At 39.1% G+C, this 14,021-nt stretch overlaps 2 protein-coding genes across 2 annotated transcripts; both read right to left on the bottom strand.

The window, feature by feature from the left end:
- Positions 1–1,729: 1,729 nt before the first annotated feature.
- Positions 1,730–10,138, bottom strand: LOC129915165 (mucin-2-like). Its single transcript, XM_055994634.1, has 2 exons — positions 2,629–10,138; positions 1,730–2,019 (listed from the first exon to the last, which is right to left on the bottom strand). The coding sequence occupies exons 1-2, from the start codon at positions 10,136–10,138 to the stop codon at positions 1,730–1,732; spliced, it is 7,800 nt and encodes a 2,599-aa protein (XP_055850609.1).
- Positions 10,139–11,659: 1,521 nt separating this feature from the next.
- LOC129915164 (mucin-2-like) lies at positions 11,660–13,093 on the bottom strand. Its single transcript, XM_055994633.1, has one exon. The coding sequence runs from the start codon at positions 13,091–13,093 to the stop codon at positions 11,660–11,662; it is 1,434 nt and encodes a 477-aa protein (XP_055850608.1).
- Positions 13,094–14,021: the final 928 nt, after the last annotated feature.

Raw genomic sequence — 14,021 nt, 5'->3', positions numbered from 1 at the left:
ATTTCAACGCTTGATATGAATAAATTCATCCATCGCTATCGCCCTTCTATAATTCGAAACACGCGAATATCATTATGTTTATCTTTTATGGACTAAATTGTCATTAAATTAACTTCCGCATTGTAATAAACTTAGTAGTCCATCAAGGAATTGGCTATTCACCGTGAAATAAAAATTCCTGCGGGCATTTCCCTTACATTGTAAATTACGTGTGCGGATGAAATTTCATTTTTATAAAGATAAAGTAAGAAAGAAAAAAAATTTAATGCATAAAGTAATTGGTTTTAAGAAGAAGTTTGCTGATTAGTGATGTCCTGCAGAACATTAAGATATTTGAAGAAATGTTAAGGTGAAGAAACATTTAGTGAACATAAGAATCGTCTGGGAGTTCAGCAAATACAAAAATCTAATCAATCTTAAAAAATCTAGTAGACAAAATTTTTTTTTGTAGAAAATGAGTTGATGTACAAAATTTGCACATTAACAACATTTTCAGCATTTTTAGCGGTTTAAATTTTCAACAGTTTACGTTTTTTTTTTGAAAAAATTATATCTCCTAAATAAACACTCTCAGGTTCATTTACATGTTTAATTGTATGATCTACAAGTTTTGTAAATGATACTTTTCGATAGTTTTTACCGTTTGAATGTTATTCGCTAAAAATCGATATTTTCGACATTTTACATTGAATAACCATATTTCAAAAACCTTCACTCTGATTTATTCCTAACTTTATCTTTTTTTTATAAATTTTGCTTGGACTACTCACTACCACACAAAGTAGCTTTTTCACTAATAGGCAAGCTTTTATAAGTGCAAAATATCAATCATCTTAAAGGAGAAACAGTCGAGAAGCATGTTTCCATGTTTATTCTGTTGCATACTTATGGGATCGATCTGCAAATATAGAAACTCTCATGGTTTTTTTTTAGTTTGAAATTCGTCTTGAAGAAATTTATCAAGCATAATTTTATGCTAAAAATGTATGAATATTAAATAGAGTTGGATTTTAGCTGACATTTAAGTTCTTAAATTTAGGTACCGTTTTCAACAGAATGCATGTCTTCTAGGCTTAATATTGTTAATTTTTAACCGAATAGATAAGTTTGAATAGTAAAAATAAAAGATCTTTCATGGTCACTGTAGCATACAAGTGTTTTTTTTTATTAATGCATTTAAACGTATAATTATAGTTAACGTTTAAAGAATTATTGAGTTCTGTAAATGGTAGTAAGAAAACTTTCAGTTCAACATAATCACAAAAGCTGACATCTGAAAATTCGAAAATGAAATTTTAAATATGTATTTAAATGAACCAATGAAAAAAGTAAAAGTCGTCGTCTCGGACCCACTGAATAAAAAAAAATGGAATCTTCTGGATAATCCAAAAACTTCAGCATTAATAAAAATCAAACTTACAAAAAAGAATACAAGTTAATTTGAATTTTATTGTATTTATTTAAATAAAAAGAAAAATTATAATATTTATACTCGGCTTGTATGTTTTGCTTGTACTTTTGAATTAAATAGAAGGAAATTGAGGTAATAAAACAAACCTAAGAAAGGAAATAAAACTATTTTCTAATTCCCATAAAGTAAAATTACTGACTGTAGATAAAAATTAACATGCTGTTGCAATAACAGTTGTCCGCTGCAATATTTGTAGAAATATAAGATTGTGTGTCTGTTGTTGCTTGTATGGGTGTTGTTAGTAACAACTTGTTACTGCTAATCTTTCTGTGTAAGTAGATCAGCCATAAGTTGTTGAAGGTTTAACAGGCGTTGTTGAAGTGTATCGAGTTGTTGGATAGTCTGAGGTTTCTGCGACTGTTCAAGCGAAGGTAGACGGTTTAATAGTTCTTGAACTTGTACCATGTGTTGTTCCAGAGTCTGTTGAACTGTTGGTGTGTTCGCTCTTTCCTCTGTTGTTGTATCATCAGTTGACGGCTCAGCGTCTGGAGTTGTTGGAATTTCTGTTGTTGGTGGAACTGTTGTAACGACAGTAGATGGTGTGTCTGCTGTTGCCACAATTGAATCATTTATTTGCAAAACATGATAAGTCCACTTTTTTTCAAAATTCGTTTCTTTGACTAAATTTGTACTCCAGGGATAACCACGTCTGTCTTTAAAATATGAAGTATCTACTCCATCTATATCCGATTTTACAGCTACGCGAAATATTTTTTTAGTATCAAAAACAGTATAAGTCCCGGACTTATCATCTTTTGAAAATAAACAACAGCTTCTTTTTGTGTAAATGGTATATTAGATTAATGGCTGAAAATCTTAAGTTTAAAGCTACTTTAAAGTTAAATAAGCAGTCCGGACATTGTATTTTATTCTCAAATACAATTGTTTGATAGATTGGAGCTAAAAGCAAAATTGCATATCCATTTAAAAACTAATTTCACATCCGTTTATTTTCAAAGTATGATAAGTCCAAAAGCGTTTTTATTTTTTATCTTTTGAGCTATCGATCCAAAAATTAAAAACGAAACGGTTTTTGTAGCTAGGCAAGAGTTCTACAGAATATATTTTTTATAAATTTTTCTAGGCATATTGAAAGAAAATAGAACGTTTTTTTCTTCTCCTGAAAAATTTAAAATCATGGACTTATCATGTTTTGCAAATAAATGATTCAATTGTTGTAGTATAAGTTGAGGGTTCCGTAGTTGTCGTAGTAGTTGGAACAGGAGTTGTTGCAGTGTCTGGAGTTGTTGGAATTTTTGTTGTTGGTGCAACTGTTGTAGCGGCAGTTGATGAGGTGTCTGTTTTTGTCACAATTGTTGTAGCATCAGTAGGCAGTTCCGTAGTTGTTGAAATTGGAACAGTTGTTGTCGCAGCATCTGGAGTTGTTGGAATTTCTGTTGTTGGTGCAACTGTTGTAGCGGCAGTAGATGGTGTGTCTGTTTTTGCCAAAATTGTTGTAGCATCAGTAGGCAGTTCCGTAGTTGTTGAAATTGGAACAGTTGTTGTCGCAGCATCTGGAGTTGTTAGAATTTCTGTTGTTGGTGCAACTGTTGTAGCGGCAGTTGATGAGGTGTCTGTTGTTGCCACAATTGTTGTAGCATCAGTAGGCGGTTCCGTAGTTGTTGAAATTGGAACAGTTGTTGTCGCAGCATCTGGAGTTGTTAGAATTTCTGTTGTTGGTGCAACTGTTGTAGCGGCAGTTGATGAGGTGTCTGTTGTTGCCACAATTGTTGTAGCATCAGTTGAGGGTTCCGTAGTTATTGTAGTTGGAACAGGAGTTGTTGCAGTGTCTGGAGTTGTTGGAATTTTTGTTGTTGGTGCAACTGTTGTAGCGGCAGTTGATGAGGTGTCTGTTTTTGCCACAATTGTTGTAGCATCAGTAGGCAGTTCCGTAGTTGTTGAAATTGGAACAGTTGTTGTCGCAGCATCTGGAGTTGTTGGAATTTCTGTTGTTGGTGCAACTGTTGTAGCGGCAGTTGATGAGGTGTCTGTTTTTGCCACAATTGTTGTAGCATCAGTAGGCAGTTCCGTAGTTGTTGAAATTGGAACAGTTGTTGTCGCAGCATCTGGAGTTGTTGGAATTTCTGTTGTTGGTGCAACTGTTGTAGCGGCAGTTGATGAGGTGTCTGTTTTTGCCACAATTGTTGTAGCATCAGTAGGCAGCTCCGTAGTTGTTGAAATTGGAACAGTTGTTGTCGCAGCATCTGGAGTTGTTGGAATTTCTGTTGTTGGTGCAACTGTTGTAGCGGCAGTAGATGGTGTGTCTGTTGTTGCCACAATTGTTGTAACATCAGTTGAGGGTTCCGTAGTTGTCGTAGTTGGAACAGGAGTTGTTGCAGTGTCGGGAGTTGTTGGAATTTTTGTTGTTGGTGACACTGTTGTAGCGGCAGCTGATGGTGTGTCTGATGTTGCCACAATTGTTGTAGCATCAGTTGAGGGTTCCGTTGTTGTCGTGGTTGGAACAGGAGTTGTTGCAGTGTCTGGAGTTGTTGGAATTTCTGTTGTTGGTGCAACTGTTGTAGCGGCAGTTGATGAGGTGTCTGTTGTTGCCATAATTTCTGTAGCATCAGAAGGCGGTTCCGTAGTTGTTGAAATTGGAACAGTTGTTGTCGCAGCATCTGGAGTTGTTGGAATTTCTGTTGTTGGTGCAACTGTTGTAGCGGCAGTTGATGAGGTGTCTGTTGTTGCCACAATTGTTGTAGCATCAGTAGGCGGTTCCGTAGTTGTTGAAATTGGAACAGTTGTTGTCGCAGCATCTGGAGTTGTTAGAATTTCTGTTGTTGGTGCAACTGTTGTAGCGGCAGTTGATGAGGTGTCTGTTGTTGCCACAATTGTTGTAGCATCAGTTGAGGGTTCCGTAGTTGTTGTAGTTGGAACAGGAGTTGTTGCAGTGTCTGGAGTTGTTGGAATTTTTGTTGTTGGTGCAACTGTTGTAGCGGCAGTTGATGAGGTGTCTGTTTTTGCCACAATTGTTGTAGCATCAGTAGGCAGTTCCGTAGTTGTTGAAATTGGAACAGTTGTTGTCGCAGCATCTGGAGTTGTTGGAATTTCTGTTGTTGGTGCAACTGTTGTAGCGGCAGTTGATGAGGTGTCTGTTTTTGCCACAATTGTTGTAGCATCAGTAGGCAGCTCCGTAGTTGTTGAAATTGGAACAGTTGTTGTCGCAGCATCTGGAGTTGTTGGAATTTCTGTTGTTGGTGCAACTGTTGTAGCGGCAGTTGATGAGGTGTCTGTTGTTGCCACAATTGTTGTAGCATCAGAAGGCGGTTCCGTAGTTGTTGAAATTGGAACAGTTGTTGTCGCAGCATCTGGAGTTGTTGGAATTTCTGTTGTTGGTGCAACTGTTGTAGCGGCAGTTGATGAGGTGTCTGTTTTTGCCACAATTGTTGTAGCATCAGTAGGCGGTTCCGTAGTTGTTGAAATTGGAACAGTTGTTGTCGCAGCATCTGGAGTTGTTGGAATTTCTGTTGTTGGTGCAACTGTTGTAGCGGCAGGAGTTGGTGTGTCTGTTGTTGCCACAATTGTTGTAACATCAGTTGAGGGTTCCGTAGCTGTCGTAGTTGGAACAGGAGTTGTTGCAGTGTCTGGAGTTGTTGGAATTTCTGTTGTTGGTGCAACTGTTGTAGCGGCAGTTGATGAGGTGTCTGTTGTTGCCACAATTGTTGTAGCATCAGAAGGCGGTTCCGTAGTTGTTGAAATTGGAACAGTTGTTGTCGCAGCATCGGGAGTTGTTGGAATTTCTGTTGTTGGTGCAACTGTTGTAGCGGCAGTTGATGAGGTGTCTGTTTTTGCCACAATTGTTGTAGCATCAGTAGGCGGTTCCGTAGTTGTTGAAATTGGAACAGTTGTTGTCGCAGCATCTGGAGTTGTTGGAATTTCTGTTGTTGGTGCAACTGTTGTAGCGGCAGTAGATGAGGTGTCTGTTGTTGCCACAATTGTTGTAACATCAGTTGATGGTTCCGTAGTTGTCGTAGTTGGAACAGGAGTTGTTGCAGTGTCTGGAGTTGTTGGAATTTCTGTTGTTGGTGCAACTGTTGTAGCGGCAGTTGATGAGGTGTCTGTTGTTGCCACAATTGTTGTAGCATCAGTAGGCGGTTCCGTAGTTGTTGAAATTGGAACAGTTGTTGTCGCAGCATCTGGAGTTGTTAGAATTTCTCTTGTTGGTGCAACTGTTGTAGCGGCAGTTGATGAGGTGTCTGTTGCTGCCACAATTGTTGTAGCATCAGTTGAGGGTTCCGTAGTTGTTGTAGTTGGAACAGGAGTTGTTGCAGTGTCTGGAGTTGTTGGAATTTTTGTTGTTGGTGCAACTGTTGTAGCAGCAGTTGATGAGGTGTCTGTTTTTGCCACAATTGTTGTAGCATCAGTAGGCAGTTCCGTAGTTGTTGAAATTGGAACAGTTGTTGTCGCAGCATCTGGAGTTGTTGGAATTTCTGTTGTTGGTGCAACTGTTGTAGCGGCAGTTGATGAGGTGTCTGTTTTTGATACAATTGTTGTAGCATCAGTAGGCAGTTCCGTAGTTGTTGAAATTGGAACAGTTGTTGTCGCAGCATCGGGAGTTGTTGGAATTTCTGTTGTTAGTGCAACTGTTGTAGCGGCAGTTGATGAGGTGTCTGTTTTTGCCACAATTGTTGTAGCATCAGTAGGCAGTTCCGTAGTTGTTGAAATTGGAACAGTTGTTGTCGCAGCATCTGGAGTTGTTGGAATTTCTGTTGTTGGTGCAACTGTTGTAGCGGCAGTTGATGAGGTGTCTGTTTTTGCCACAATTGTTGTAGCATCAGTAGGCAGTTCCGTAGTTGTTGAAATTGGAACAGTTGTTGTCGCAGCATCTGGAGTTGTTGGAATTTCTGTTGTTGGTGCAACTGTTGTAGCGGCAGTTGATGAGGTGTCTGTTTTTGCCACAATTGTTGTAGCATCAGTAGGCAGCTCCGTAGTTGTTGAAATTGGAACAGTTGTTGTCGCAGCATCTGGAGTTGTTGGAATTTCTGTTGTTGGTGCAACTGTTGTAGCGGCAGTAGATGGTGTGTCTGTTGTTGCCACAATTGTTGTAACATCAGTTGAGGGTTCCGTAGTTGTCGTAGTTGAAACAGGAGTTGTTGCAGTGTCGGGAGTTGTTGGAATTTTTGTTGTTGGTGACACTGTTGTAGCGGCAGCTGATGGTGTGTCTGATGTTGCCACAATTGTTGTAGCATCAGTTGAGGGTTCCGTTGTTGTCGTGGTTGGAACAGGAGTTGTTGCAGTGTCTGGAGTTGTTGGAATTTTTGTTGTTGGTGCAACTGTTGTAGCAGCAGTTGATGAGGTGTCTGTTGTTGCCACAATTGTTGTAGCATCAGTTGAGGGTTCCGTAGTTGTTGTAGTTGTAACAGGAGTTGTTGCAGTGTCTGGAGTTGTTGGAATTTTTGTTGTTGGTGCAACTGTTGTAGCAGCAGTTGATGAGGTGTCTGTTTTTGCCACAATTGTTGTAGCATCAGTAGGCAGTTCCGTAGTTGTTGAAATTTGAACAGTTGTTGTCGCAGCATCGGGAGTTGTTGGAATTTCTGTTGTTGGTGCAACTGTTGTAGCGGCAGTTGATGAGGTGTCTGTTTTTGCCACAATTGTTGTAGCATCAGTAGGCAGTTCCGTAGTTGTTGAAATTGGAACAGTTGTTGTCGCAGCATCTGGAGTTGTTGGAATTTCTGTTGTTGGTGCAACTGTTGTAGCGGCAGTTGATGAGGTGTCTGTTTTTGCCACAATTGTTGTAGCATCAGTAGGCAGTTCCGTAGTTGTTGAAATTGGAACAGTTGTTGTCGCAGCATCTGGAGTTGTTGGAATTTCTGTTGTTGGTGCAACTGTTGTAGCGGCAGTTGATGAGGTGTCTGTTTTTGCCACATTTGTTGTAGCATCAGTAGGCAGCTCCGTAGTTGTTGAAATTGGAACAGTTGTTGTCGCAGCATCTGGAGTTGTTGGAATTTCTGTTGTTGGTGCAACTGTTGTAGCGGCAGTTGATGGTGTGTCTGTTGTTGCCACAATTGTTGTAACATCAGTTGAATGTTCCGTAGTTGTCGTAGTTGGAACAGGAGTTGTTGCAGTGTCGGGAGTTGTTGGAATTTTTGTTGTTGGTGACACTGTTGTAGCGGCAGCTGATGGTGTGTCTGATGTTGCCACAATTGTTGTAGCATCAGTTGAGGGTTCCGTTGTTGTCGTGGTTGGAACAGGAGTTGTTGCAGTGTCTGGAGTTGTTGGAATTTTTGTTGTTGGTGCAACTGTTGTAGCAGCAGTTGATGAGGTGTCTGTTGTTGCCACAATTGTTGTAGCATCAGTTGAGGGTTCCGTAGTTGTTGTAGTTGGAACAGGAGTTGTTGCAGTGTCTGGAGTTGTTGGAATTTTTGTTGTTGGTGCAACTGTTGTAGCGGCAGTTGATGAGGTGTCTGTTTTTGCCACAATTGTTGTAGCATCAGTAGGCAGTTCCGTAGTTGTTGAAATTGGAACAGTTGTTGTCGCAGCATCTGGAGTTGTTAGAATTTCTGTTGTTGGTGCAACTGTTGTAGCGGCAGTTGATGAGGTGTCTGTTGTTGCCACAATTGTTGTAGCATCAGTAGGCGGTTCCGTAGTTGTTGAAATTGGAACAGTTGTTGTCGCAGCATCTGGAGTTGTTAGAATTTCTGTTGTTGGTGCAACTGTTGTAGCGGCAGTTGATGGTGTGTCTGTTGTTGCCACAATTGTCGATTCATCAGTAGGCGGTTCCGTAGTTGTTGAAATTGGAACAGTTGTTGTCGCAGCATCTGGAGTTGTTAGAATTTCTGTTGTTGGTGCAACTGTTGTAGCGGCAGTTGATGGTGTGTCTGTTGTTGCCGAAATTGTCGAGGCATCAGTAGGCGGTTCCGTAGTTGTTGAAATTGGAACAGTTGTTGTCGCAGCATCTGGAGTTGTTAGAATTTCTGTTGTTGGTGCAACTGTTGTAGCGGCAGTTGATGAGGTGTCTGTTGTTGCCACAATTGTTGTAGCATCAGTAGGCGGTTCCGTAGTTGTTGAAATTGGAACAGTTGTTGTCGCAGCATCTGGAGTTGTTAGAATTTCTGTTGTTGGTGCAACTGTTGTAGCGGCAGTTGATGAGGTGTCTGTTGTTGCCACAATTGTTGTAGCATCAGTAGGCGGTTCCGTAGTTGTTGAAATTGGAACAGTTGTTGTCGCAGCATCTGGAGTTGTTAGAATTTCTGTTGTTGGTGCAACTGTTGTAGCGGCAGTTGATGAGGTGTCTGTTGTTGCCACAATTGTTGTAGCATCAGTAGGCGGTTCCGTAGTTGTTGAAATTGGAACAGTTGTTGTCGCAGCATCTGGAGTTGTTAGAATTTCTGTTGTTGGTGCAACTTTTGTAGCGGCAGTTGATGGTGTGTCTGTTGTTGCCGAAATTGTCGAGGCATCAGTAGGCGGTTCCGTAGTTGTTGAAATTGGAACAGTTGTTGTCGCAGCATCTGGAGTTGTTAGAATTTCTGTTGTTGGTGCAACTGTTGTAGCGGCAGTTGATGAGGTGTCTGTTGTTGCCACAATTGTTGTAGCATCAGTAGGCGGTTCCGTAGTTGTTGAAATTGGAACAGTTGTTGTCGCAGCATCTGGAGTTGTTAGAATTTCTGTTGTTGGTGCAACTGTTGTAGCGGCAGTTGATGGTGTGTCTGTTGTTGCCACAATTGTCGATTCATCAGTAGGCGGTTCCGTAGTTGTTGAAATTGGAACAGTTGTTGTCGCAGCATCTGGAGTTGTTAGAATTTCTGTTGTTGGTGCAACTGTTGTAGCGGCAGTTGATGAGGTGTCTGTTGTTGCCACAATTGTTGTACCATCAGTAGGCGGTTCCGTAGTTGTTGAAATTGGAACAGTTGTTGTCGCAGCATCTGGAGTTGTTAGAATTTCTGTTGTTGGTGCAACTGTTGTAGCGGCAGTTGATGGTGTGTCTGTTGTTGCCACAATTGTCGAGGCATCAGTAGGCGGTTCCGTAGTTGTTGAAATTGGAACAGTTGTTGTCGCAGCATCTGGAGTTGTTGGAATTTCTGTTGTTGGTACAACTGTTGTAGCGGCAGTAGATGTTGTGCCGGCTATTGTAACAATTGTGGTAGGCTCAGTTGGTGGTTCAGTTGTTGTCAAAAGTGAAACCGTTTTTGTTGGAGAGTTATTAGCTGTTGAATCTGTTTTTTGTGACTCTGGTACAATGGAAGGGATTGAATTCACCATCGTTTCTATTGTTGTTGTGACTTTTTTGTCGACAGTTGATGAATATTCATGTTGGTTACGACCTTGTGTGGGATAATGTTCTTGCCATGGGTAGTGGTTTTTGTCTGGTGTGCTTTTTGACTCTCGGGATTCATTTTTTTTAGGATGTGAGCCATCTTGATGTTTACGACGTCCACGTCTACCTCGTTGATTTTTACCTCGTGATGAGTTTGGTTTTCTTGGCTTCTCAATCTTCTGCCATGGATATTGTGGCCTCTCTAGATGTTTTCTTTCTTCTTTAAAATCACTTCTGTCATTACGTTCTAGTTTCTTTGATACTGGCTTCCGTTTTTTAATGCCTCTTTCTTGGTCACCTCTTTCCTTCCTGTATTCATCTTTGTCAGAATTTCTTTTGTCATGCTTTTGTGAAGAAACAACAACTGCAATGATCAGTAGAAAAATTATTATTCGAAACACGTTTATGGACATTTATCTGTTGACTGCAATAATTTGCATTCACGGCAGCCAATTTCTATCTTTTTATACATTTTTACAAGTAAACAGAATTTATTCAAACTCATTTTTACATTTTATTATTTTGCAATCAAATATTGATACAACTGAAGTTAAGATTTATCAATTAAGAAATTTTAATTTGTTAAAATTGTATAGATGCTTACGATTCAAATGCGCCAATATTTGCTTTTAGGGTTCAAGGGTGTTAGGGGTTGAACGTCTTAAAAATTTTGTTTTTCTTTAAGAAACAAAAGCCTTTAGAGTTTGGATTTTGAGTTCTGCTTATGATTTCTTTAGACTGGAGATTCAGCTGCTACTAACACTTTTAAAGGTCATGGTTTAATTTATTACCTTTAAACAGGGTGATTTGTCTAAGGTGTAAACAAAGTCGTGTAGAAGGAAACGAGCTTTTTCTCCTTATTTAGAAGGGATGATCCATTTTTTTTTTTGTTTTTAATTGTTTCATGATTCATGAATGGTGTTTTGAAAGAACATTTACCTTTTTTTCGGTGTTTTACCTGTTTTTTTTTTTTTATTTTCAAAATTTTACTTTAGTTTTGTTAAACTTTTGTTTAAAATTAAATTCTGTTTCAAAAAAAGGTGTATCACAATTTCGTAGTTTTAGTTTTCCACTTCTAGTCAAATATATATTTTTTTTTCTTGTTTCGGCCCTACTTAAACCCTCAAGTTTTTTGTCAAACCTTATGCGACACACCCTATATAGATGAAATAAAATCTTCAAATATTCAATTTTTATTATAAAAACATGTTTTCTTAATATATTATAAGCAATATTTAAACAATAACTCAATAACAAAAATTAAATTTTAATTGGGTATTGTTTAATATTTACAAAAAAGGTCATTTCAAAATCCAAGCTACGTTTCAGTTCATACCTTATGTTTGAGTTAAAGCTAAAACGAAAAATTATTTAAACTTAATACATTTATCAATTCTTAATTTGATCGAACAAGGAAAAAAATTATAGAGCAAATGTTTATAAATTCATCCCAACACAAAACGCCAAAGATGCTAAACTTATACCGATGTCTTACTATCTTAGCTGGAAGCTAGAAGGAGTACTTGAACTTGTGGGCAAGGAATTGATAACGGTATACAATCTATTTTTTACTACAAGAGGGGATTATTATCCTCCCAGGAGAGGCAACTTTATAAAAAAAAATTACTTAAAATTAAAAAAAAATATTAATTAACAACGGCAACAGAAATGAATAGAACCGTTTTCAAAAGCCAAAACCGAAAACCGTAGGCATATTGTAACCAAGTTAATTCAATAAAATTTTTGAAAACATAAAAATTTAACCCTTAGATGCAAAATAAATTGCACGTTGTTTTGCATTTTCAGCAGTAAGATTTATTAATCGATTGTTTTTTTTTTTTTAATTTTTTTTACTCATCAATACTGTTTGACAGACCTAAGTTACTGATGTAAATAGTTGTTTTTGAGGATGTTATTGTCAAAAGATTTTCAGTTTATCTTGATGTCCAAGGAGCTTCAGTTGATGTTGATGTCCAAAAAGCTTCAGTTGATGTTGAAGTCCATGGAGCTTCAGTTGATGTCGATGTTGAAGTCCAAGGAGCTTCAGTTGATGTTGAAGTCCATGGAGCTTCGGTTGATGTCGATGTTGAAGTCCAGGGAGCTTCAGTTGATGTTGAGGTCCAAGGAGCTTCAGTTGATGTTGAAGTCCAAGGAGCTTCAGTTGATGTCGATGTTGAAATCCAAGGAGCTTCAGTTGATGTTGAAGTCCATGGAGCTTCAGTTGATGTCGATGTTGACGTCCAAGGAGCTTCAGTTGATGTCGATGTTGAAGTCCAAGGAGCTTCAGTTGATGTTGACGTCCAAGGAGCTTCAGTTGATGTTGAAGTCCATGGAGCTTCAGTTGATGTCGATGTTGAAATCCAAGGAGCTTCAGTTGATGTTGACGTCCAAGGAGCTTCAGTTGATGTTGAAGTCCATGGAGCTTCAGTTGATGTCGATGTTGAAATCCAAGGAGCTTCAGTTGATGTTGACGTCCAAGGAGCTTCAGTTGATGTTGACGTCCAAGGAGCTTCAGTTGATGTTGAAGTCCAAGGAGCTTCAGTTGATGTTGACGTCCAAGGAGCTTCAGTTGATGTTGAAGTCCAAGGAGCTTCAGTTGATGTCGATGTTGAAATCCAAGGAGCTTCAGTTGATGTTGACGTCCAAGGAGCTTCAGTTGATGTTGAAGTCCAAGGAGCTTCAGTTGACGTTGATGTTCTTGAACCGCAAGGTTGCGGGCCACAAGGTGGACGACCATTAGGTTGCTGACCGCCAAATTGTTGGCCACCAGGTTGTGGACCACCAAATTGTGGGCCACCAGGGAGACGACCACCAGATTGCTGACTGCCAAATTGTGGGCCACCAGGTTGTGGACCACCAAATTGTGGGCCACCAGGGAGACGACCACCAGATTGCTGACCGCCAAATTGTTGGCCACCAGGTTGTGGACCACTAAGTTGTGGGCCACCAGGGAGACGACCACCAGATTGCTGACCGCCAAATTGTGGGCCACCAGGTTGTGGACCACCAAATTGTGGGCCACCAGGGAGACGACCACCAGATTGCTGACCACCAAATTGTGGGCCACCAGGTTGTGGAACACCAACTTGTGGGCCACCAGGGAGACGACCACCAGATTGCTGACCACCAAATTGTGGGCCACCAGGCTGTGGAACACCAACTTGTGGGTCACTAGGAAGTCGACCACCAGGTGGCTGACCGCCAAATTGTGGGCCACCAGGCTGTGGACCGCCAACTTGAGGACCACCAAATTGTGAGCCACCAGGCGGACGACCACCAAATTGTGGACCACTGCTTGGTCGTTGCGAAGCAGAAATAACTGCCATTAGTACAACTAGCGCCAAAGTTAAAGTAAGTTTTGCTGCCATGTTCTACGTTTCAAAAGCAAACTGGTTATGTCAAACACATTCTAATATCCCCCTTTTATACTCTGCAAAACTTTGAAACTATGTTTACACTTTAAATTTTTTCAAATTAAATAAACATATATCCACTAAAAGGTGGTACACGGGTGATACCTAAAGGTAAGTATGTTGTTTTATAACATAACCATATTTGTAGATAAAATGCTGAAATGTTTGTTTTCGTAAAACAACTTAATAAAGTTTGTTGAACACGGGCTTCCTATAAAAATTGTATTTATGTTTTAAACTATATTGAAATAAGTATAACTATGTACATTAGGGTGGGTCAAAAAAATCGAAATTCTTTTTTTTGAATTGGTACTCCGAAAAATCGATTGCTAGACCCCTCTAGAATATACACACCAAATATGAGCTCTTTATATTAATGGGAAGGTCCTCCGCTTTGCAATTTTCCATTTTTACATCAAGCTTCTACTAAAAAAAAATAATTTTTTTATTAATTGACTTTTTAGCAAATTTCTTTTCATATTCTTGTAGGAAATTGAACGCTCTACAAAAAAGGCCTTATACACTTTTTTCGTTTATCTAACCGTTGAATAGATATTTGAGGTCCAAATATCGAGAAAATCTTTAAAAATTCGTTTTTTGTTCTTAATTTTGTAACAAATTGAAAAATTATAATGATTAAACGCGCAAGACATATTCTTGTTGGAAATTGATTGCTCCACAAAAAAGGTCTTATTAACTTTTTTCATTAATCTAACCATTCTAAAGATATTCGAGGTCAAAGTTAAAAAAAAATATAAAAACATTTTATATTTTTAAAAAATTTCTAATTCACTGAAACTTTATTATTTTCAAATTAGCAAGATATATTCTTGTAGGGGCTTAAACGTTCTACAAAAAATTCCTTGGAATGAAATTGATTGCT

This window comes from Episyrphus balteatus, chromosome 3, assembly GCF_945859705.1.
Source record: "Episyrphus balteatus chromosome 3, idEpiBalt1.1, whole genome shotgun sequence".
Taxonomy (NCBI): Eukaryota; Metazoa; Arthropoda; class Insecta; order Diptera; family Syrphidae; genus Episyrphus; species Episyrphus balteatus.
The sequence above is the reverse complement of the archived record's forward strand: the minus strand, read 5'-3'. Positions and strand labels throughout refer to the sequence as shown.